Genomic DNA, 8,857 nt, shown 5'->3' with positions numbered 1-8,857 from the left:
TAACTGTTTCCGGTGTGACTCAGCATTTTTCAGGGTTTATAGCGAAGCTTATTACATTTGTGATATAATAAGAAAACTTATTCAAAAATGTTATATTATACATATATCACATGGCTTCCAGGATGACATACCAGAATATTTGCCCCTCGGTGACAGGAAAGCCCTGGAGTGTTATGTCACCCGATGCCGGAGGCAGAGGGTGTCATAACACTCCAGGGCTTTCCTGTCACCGAGGGGCAAATATTCTGGTATAGTCGCCCGAGAAGCCATGTGGTATATGTTATATATGACATTTTTAAAATTAAAAGAAAATTTAAAATCATTCAAAATCGACAAAATTTACATAAATAATCCAAAAATGCCTTCTTGACGTTAAGAAATACACTGTGCTGTTTACTTTTGCTTAGCAACCGACTTCATAGAATCTCGAACCCGAACTAAAATGCGTAACGTAAAAACACGTGAAGGTGATCGAAAGGCTGACATAACTGTTTCCGTCGGGGGTGACATAACTGTTTCCGACGTGACATAACTGTTTCCGGTGTGACTCAGCATTTTTCAGGGTTTATAGCGAAACTTATTACATTTGTGATATAATAAGAAAACTTATTCAAAAATGTTATACAACTGTATATTACAGCAGGTCTAGAGGGTAACATATACCTTGACAACATGGATAAAAGAATTGAAAAATTAATATTTAGATCTCGGTAAGTTATTGCATTTAGATCCAGCTTGTTTTGAAGATGGAGAAATTAAAAATCCCTCCCACGATAAAAATCCCTCCCTGCTCAAAGGCCGTAAGTGCCGAGCATAGGCCTAAATTTGCAGCCCTTCACCGGCAATGGTGACGTCTCCATATCAGTGGTATATTCTGGAGAGGGACGTTAAACAGTATACAATCAAGCAGGCAAACTGTTGGCATGAATGTAATGAGCATTGAGTCCTCTACTTAAATTGTGAAATTCATGGCCCCAGGGTCCGGGGTTCTAGTGCTAGGGCGGTGCTATATAGATTATATAGTGAAAATGCATGATTTCTTTGAAAATCTTCTTCTCTGCTCCTGGGTATTAAATTAACTAACCAAGCACATAGTTATGATGAGTATGAGTGCCTCTTCCAAAATTATGAATTTTATGACCCCAGGGTCAGGGGTTCTGGTGTTAGGGCGGGGCTCTATTGGTTATGTAGTGAAAATGCTTTTATTCTTTGAAAATCTTCTCTACTTCTTAGTATTAAAAAAAACTAAAGAAGTACATAGTTATGATAAGCAAGAGTGCCTCTTCCAAAATTGTGAATTTTATGACCCCAGGGTCAGGGATTCTGGTGTTAGGGCGGGGCTCTATTGGTTATATAGTGAAAATGCATTTATTCTTTGAAAATCTTCTTCTCTGCTTCTGGGTATTAAATAAACTAACTAAGCACATAGTTATGATGAGCAAGAGTGCCTCTTCCAAAATTGTGAATTTTGTGGCCCCAGGGTCAGGGGTTCTGATGTTAAGGTGGGACACTTTTGATTATATACTAGTATTGAAAATGCATTAATTCTTTGAAAATCTTCTTGTCTGCTTCTGGGTATTAAATAAACTATGTAAGCAAATAGTTATGTTGATCAAAAGTGCCTCTGTCAAAATTGTGAATTTAAAGCCCCAGGGTAAGGGCTTCTGGTGTTAGGGCGGGGCTCTATTGATCATATAGTGAAAATGCATTAATTCTTTGAAAATCTTCTTCTCTGCTTCTGGGTATTAAATAAACTTAGTACATAGTTATGATAAGCAAGAGTGCCTTTTCCAAAATTGTGAATTTTATGGCCCCAGGTTCAGGGGTTCTGGTGTTAGGACGGGGCTTTATTGATTATATAGTGAAAATACATTAATTCTTTGAAAATCTTTCTTTTGTTCCTGGGTTTTATGCCAATGATCCGAATATATATATTTATGCTGAAGAAATGTGCACCTAGCAAAATGGTTATTTTTTATGCCCCCCCCCCTTTCTTGGGTCGGGGGTGAGGGGGGGGGGTACAAAATCTGAAAATAAATTAATGCTTTGAAATCTGCTCTTTGGTGCTAATCAACCATTTTCTGATAAAACTTGCAAAATTTTGAAATATGTGGCCCAGGATCAGTGGTTCCTTTGGGATGAAGTGCACAACTGGATATAAAGTGGAAGTGCATTTTCTCTTAATATTACTCTGATCTACCTCTGGGTATTAAGTAAATAGAGTAAGCATGCTAAGTCTATAATTATGATAAGCAATGGTACCTCTTTCAAAATTGTGAATTGCGAATTTCATGGTCTCTGGTTTAAAACATGAACCAAATTTAATTGTTTGAAAGTTGTTGCACAATACTCAGGTGACCTATAAGGCCCGTGGGCCCCTTGTATATGAAAGTCAATACTTGCACAAGTTTTGTCTGAGAGTAATGTTTTCGAACATCTAAGTAGTTAGATACCTTAAAATCAAAACAAATAAACTCATCTAAATCAAGAGAGAGAGAGAGAGAGAGAGAGAGAGAGAGAGAGAGAGAGAGAGAGTACTCAAAAAATACCTGTAAGAGTCAGTGCTTGTAATTCAAGAGAGAGTGTTTGTGTGTTACCATGATTGGTCTACTTCTTTGCATCTCTTCTTGTTTTTGTAGATGATGATTACAGTGTTTCCAACAGTAAGTGATAATACTGTTACTAATGCGGCAAAGTACTAAATAATGCTCTACAACGATTGTCGAATGATAAACCAACAATTAACAAAAATTCGCAGAAAAACAAAGGTTTTGGGAGACATGGTGTCTTTGAAAACGGAAGAATATACAAAAATATTCTGGAATTAGATAAGATAAAGCTTAAAATCATACTAGTATGTCAATGGAAAAATTGAACAAAGAAAATCATTCCAGTTTCATAGCAAGACTAGAGAATAGCATTCTTAGGTTAGAGAACGAGCTGTTAAGAATGAAACAAAGCTTCCATTATATGAAAATTGAAAATGACAAAAACTCAACGAAAATACTTAGAACTAGACAAATCACTGAAAGTTACTCTATACAGAAACTAAATCACGACCAACGTCTGACAGAACAACAGCAAACAATTATGAAACTGTCAGAGAAGTTACAAAACCAATCAAACCTAATAGATAAATTAAAGAATCGGTCCGAGGGTCTTGATGACCAACACAGAATTTTGTATGCGATGGTCATGAACCAAATTGTTTTGATATCACAAATTATGGCAAAAGTACAATCTCTCACTGAACAAACTCTACAACAACATGAAACAGCAGAAAAAATGAAGCAAAAGTTAGAAATTGGTTAAGAAGACGTCAGAGAATTTAAAAAAAGTCAGGCAAGTCAGTAGGGCTGGGTATTGGCCAGAGATTTCGTATTGCGATGTATTGCAATATTCTAACTGTATTGCGATATGTATTGCAATATTTTCTATAAAAATTACAATGGCATTTTCTTATTATATTAACTTTAATTTTCATCCAGAATGTACATAACTATGAAAAGTTGCCAAGAGGAGAAAGATCTCGTTGATTTTATTAAAGTTATGCCTGAAATACTTCCATAAAACAGCTTTTATCTTACTGTTTGGCCTAATAACAAACCTTCCTTGATTTAATTTTCATATTTGATGATAAAAGTCCTTAGTCTAAGCATTTTCCCGATATATCGATATTACAAAAACGTATTGCAATACGATATATTTTGTCAGTATATTGCAGTATACCTAAATATTGATATTTTTGCCCAGCCCTTCAAATCAGGGACTGGTAGATTCACCAGCCACAAACTCAAAAGAATCATATCTTGATGATCTCTCAAACCAACTGCTACAGCAACTAGACGATCTAGTGTCAGATAAAAAACTAGAAAGCGGTGAAATAATTGAACAATCGTCTTTTGTTGGACAACTAAAAGACCAAGACGATGAAATCGATGAACAGTTAAAGGAGTATTTACATTACACCTCAATCACATCATCTGTCAAACTTCAGGAATGGTGTGACTCTAGTGCACATTGTTTCAAGGGCTTTATTATTATATCCGAGTGTGCACCGTACTCACCTTTTATTTTTGCTAATTGTGAATCAGAAAGCCTGATGTCATACTCTGAATCTGACAATGAACCGGAAAGTTTAGAAATCATTACAAAAATTGAACGAAAGGAATCAAACAAAACAAAAGATTCTGAAACATCACAAAATGTACAGCCGCCTGATCCTGATGATGGGACGAGTGTTCAAAAGGAAGACAAAAATATCCTCCATGTTGACCAATACAATAAAACCATAGAAGAGGAGGTTTTAAAGGCTATGGAAAAGACAATAGAAGAACTTGATATAAAGCAAACTTTAACAGCAAAAAATGTGCAAAACGAAGAAAACGGTATGACAAAAGAACAAAAAAATATGAATGCATGGAAATCTGACTCTGGTAAAGAAAGCGATGACAATATCAATAAAATGAAAAGCGAGGTACACCCAAATTCTGTCGCAAAGCATCTGATAGAAGATACAAAGGGTAGAAACGAAAGTGATAACAGCGGTTCACATAAGAACGAAAAATATGTAGATGATTCTGGTAATGAAGCCAAGTTACAAGAATTACAGAAGACGAAGAATAAAGAAAGCAGTAATGAAAGTACGAATCTAGAAAATAGAGAGCATAAAACTGATATAGCAAAAGGAAAAAAACACATCAATAAAGTATCTTGCAGATGGACAAAGTGACTCGAAAGGTCTGTATCAAATTATGATACTAGTTTAATCAGATTATGCATGTTCATCAACGTAACTTGTATTTATCTTCTGTATTTTTTCAACTTTTTTTTTACAGATTGTTGCGATTACTTTCTCAAAGGAAACATGAGAAATGGGGTCTATAAGATTCGACCATATGGTACCAACAGACTAATTCAAGTATATTGCGACATGAAGAAGGGTGGTTGGACGTTGATTCAGAAGCGACAGGATGGCACCACCAATTTCTATAGGGACTGGGAGGATTACAGAGAGGGATTCGGAGGTACGCCGTACAATCCATTGTCATTATAAAATCTCACTACACAGTAAACAGTAACCGGTCGAAAAGGAGGGCTTACTCAAAAGTAGCTGATACCACCTTTGGTTTCCCATGTCGTTGCTTTTTCACGATTGGTTTTATAAATGTCTTTGCCTGTTCACAGTTTGTTTGATGAATGTCTTTGCCTGTTCACAAATTGTTTGATGAATGACTTTGTCTGTTTACGATTCGTAATGTCAATGTCTTTGTCTGTTCACGGTTTGTTTTGTCCATGTCTTTGTTTTTTTCAAGTTTTGTTTTGTCCACGTCTTTGTCTGTTCGTGATTTGTTTTATTCATGTCTTTGCCTGTTCACGATTTCTTTTATCCATCTCTTTGTTCACTATTGGTCTAGTCCATGTCTTTGTCTAATCACAATTTGTTTTATTCATGTCTTTTCCTGTTCACGATTTGTTTTGTCCATGTCTTTGCCTTTTCACGATTTGTTTTATTCATGTCTTTTTCTGTTCACAATTCGTTTTATTCATGTCTTTTCCTGTTCACGATTTGTTTTGTCCATGTCTTTGCCTGTTCACGATTTGTTTTATTCATGTCTTTGTCTGTTCACAATTTGTTTTATTCATGTCTTTTCTTGTTCACGATTTGTTTTGTCCATGTCTTTGCCTGTTCACAATTTGTTTTATTCATGTCTTTGTCTGTTCACAATTCGTTTTATTCATGTCTTTTCCTGTTCACGATTTGTTTTGTCCATGTCTTTGCCTGTTCACGATTTGTTTTATTCATGTCTTTGTTCACAATTCGTTTTATTCATGTCTTTTCCTGTTCACGATTTGTTTTGTCCATGTCTTTGCCTGTTCACAATTCGTTTTATTCATGTCTTTTCCTGTTTACGATTTGTTTTATTCATGTCTGTGTCTGTTCACGATTTGTTTTGTCCATGTCTTTGTCTGTTCACGATTCGTTTTGTTCAGGATTTTTTTTTTATCCATGTCTTTGTTCACTATTGGTCTTGTCCATGTCTTTATCTGTTCACGATTTGTTTTGTACATGTCTTTGTCTGTTCATAATTCGTTTTGTCCATTTCTTTGTCTGTTCACAATTCGTTTTATTCATGTTTTTTCCTATTCACGATTCGTTTTGACCATGCCTTTGCCTGTTCACAATTTGTTTTGTTCATGTCTTTGTCTGTCCAAGATTTGTTTTATTCATGTCTGTGTCTGTTCACGATTTGTTTTGTCCATGGCTTTTTTTGTTCACGATTTATTTTGTCCATTTTTTTGTCTGTTCACAATTCGTTCTGTCCATGTCTTTGTCTGTTCATAATTCGTTTCGTCCATTTCTTTGTCTGTTCACAATTCGTTTTATTCATGTTTTTTCCTATTCACGATTCGTTTTGACCATGCCTTTGCCTGTTCACAATTTGTTTTGTTCATGTCTTTGTCTGTTCCAAGATTTGTTTTATTCATGTCTGTGTCTGTTCACGATTTGTTTTGTCCATGGCTTTTTCTGTTCACTATTTATTTTGTCCATTTTTTTGTCTGTTCACAATTCGTTCTGTCCATGTCTTTATCTGTTTAAGATCTGTTTTATCTATGTCTTTTGTCTGTTCACGGTTGATTTTATCCATATATTTGTTCACGATTCTTTTTGTCCACGTCTTTATCTGTTCACGATTTGTTTTGTCCATGTCTTTCTTTTTTCACTATTGGTCTTGACCATGTCTTTATCTGTTCACGATTCGTTTTGTTTACGTCTATGTTTGTTCATAATTCGTTTTGTCCATTTCTTTGTCTGTTCACAATTTGTTTTATTCATGTCTTTTTCTGTTCACGATTTGTAATTTCAATGTCTTTGTCTGTTCATGATTTGTTTTGTCCATGTCTTTGCCTGTCCAAGGTTTGTTTTATTCATGTTTGTCTGTTCACGATTTGTTTTGTTCATGTCTTTGTCTGTTCACGATTTGTTTTGTTCATGTCTTTGTCTGTTCACGATTCGTTTTATCCATGTCTTTGTTTGATCACTGTTGGTCTTGTCTATTTCTTTATCTGTTCACGATTTGTTTGTTTACGTCTTTTTCCGTTCGCGATTTTAATCCATGTCTTTGTTCATAATTCGTTTTGTCCATTTCTTTGTCTGTTCACAATTTGTTTTATTCATGTTTTTTCCTATTCACGATTCGTTTTGTCCATGTCTTTGCCTATTTACGGTTTGTTTTGTCCATGTCTTTGTCTGTCCAAGATTTGTTTTATTCATGTCTGTGTCTGTTCATGATTAGTTTTGTTCATGGCTTTTTTTGTTCACGATTTATTTTGTTCACGTCTTTGTCTGTTCACGATTCGTTCTGTCCATGTCTTTATCTGTTTAAGATCTGTTTTATCCATGTCTTTTGTCTGTTTACGGTTGATTTTATCCATATATTTGTCTGTTCACAATTTTTTTTGTCCACGTCTTAATCTGTTCACGTTTTTGTTTCATGTCTTTGTCTGTTCACGATTCGTTTTATCCATGTCTTTGTTTGTTCACTATTGGACTTGTCCATGTTTTTATCTGTTCACGATTTGTTTTGTCCACGTCTTTGTCTGTTCACGATTTGTTTTGTCCATGTCTTTATCCGTTCACGATTCGTTTTATCCATGTCTTTGTTCACTATTAGACTTGTCCATATCTTTATCTGTTCACGATTTGTTTTGTCCACGTCTTTGTCTGTTCGCGATTTGTTTTGTCCATGTCTTTGCCTGTTCACAATTTGATTTTTCCACGTCTTTGCTTGTTCACAATTTGATTATGTCTTTTTTTTTCTGTTCCAAAAATTGCTTTCTTTATTGGATTTATGAGATAGAACATAGTTTGTTATCATCACCTTCTACAAACTAGTACGCCATATGAAAACTGGGAGTGTATAAATAAATATCAATTTTGTCTGTCAATTCCCTGCTTTATAATATTTTTTGAATTATATTATGGAGGAAATTTTCAAATGGCTTTTGTGTTTTGTTTTTCAAACTATTCAGGTCAAAGATGTATTTAAAGTAATTGTTTTGTTTAACTCTTCGAATATTATTTTGTAGGAGTATATGGAGAACATTGGCTCGGGAACAACGTGATACACCGACTCACAAATCAGGATCACTACACACTTAGAGTTGAGATGACGGACTGGGATAAAAACCATAAATACGCTGAATATAACACGTTTGTAGTTGATGATGAAGATGAAGGTTATAAATTACATATCGGGGGTTACGAGGGAGACGCCGGTGATGGAATGATTAAACATAACAATAAAAAATTCTCCACTCGAGATGTTGACAATGATCAAGTTGTAAAGGAATTTGGAGGAAGTTGCGCAAAGAGATTCCACGCAGCATGGTGGTTTTATAAGTGCTATCAGAGCAATTTAAATGGAAAATATTATAGAAATGGGAAAATTGACGATAAAAAATATGATGGTGTAACATGGAAACCCTGGACTGGCACAAACTATTCACTTAAACATGTGGAGATGAAAATAAGACCGAATTTAGAGCGTAAAATGACATAAATATCAGAAAGTATTACAACATTCAATAAAAGAACTATCCACATTGCATAACAGTTTTTAATTTCATATCAACGTTTCATGAAATGCTCAAGTTATAAATACATGTATATATCACCTAAGATTTGGTCCGATAATCCATATGAACAATAAGAATTTATTTTATGGAGTGAAACATATGGAGATACCAAACAGTACATGTATTAAATATTTAAAATCCATAAAACAATACTCAATAGGAGCAGATCAAACATAGACCTCTAAAAAATCGGAGTTGGAGTAGGTGCTATGGAGAG

At 34.8% G+C, this 8,857-nt stretch overlaps 1 protein-coding gene across 1 annotated transcript; it reads left to right on the top strand.

The window, feature by feature from the left end:
• The first annotated feature begins 746 nt into the window (after positions 1 to 746).
• On the top strand, positions 747 to 8,575 carry LOC134241889 (angiopoietin-related protein 7-like). The gene is made up of 5 exons (XM_062723901.1): positions 747 to 800; positions 2,653 to 2,663; positions 3,754 to 4,643; positions 4,839 to 5,027; positions 8,092 to 8,575. The coding sequence occupies exons 1-5, from the start codon at positions 747 to 749 to the stop codon at positions 8,562 to 8,564; spliced, it is 1,617 nt and encodes a 538-aa protein (XP_062579885.1). The 3' UTR covers positions 8,565 to 8,575.
• The last annotated feature ends 282 nt before the right edge of the window (positions 8,576 to 8,857 follow it).

This window comes from Saccostrea cucullata, unplaced genomic scaffold, assembly GCF_032062105.1.
Source record: "Saccostrea cucullata isolate Sc308-1 unplaced genomic scaffold, CSIRO_AGI_Scuc_v1 ctg10935, whole genome shotgun sequence".
NCBI lineage: Eukaryota > Metazoa > Mollusca > Bivalvia > Ostreida > Ostreidae > Saccostrea > Saccostrea cuccullata.
The sequence above is the reverse complement of the archived record's forward strand: the minus strand, read 5'-3'. Positions and strand labels throughout refer to the sequence as shown.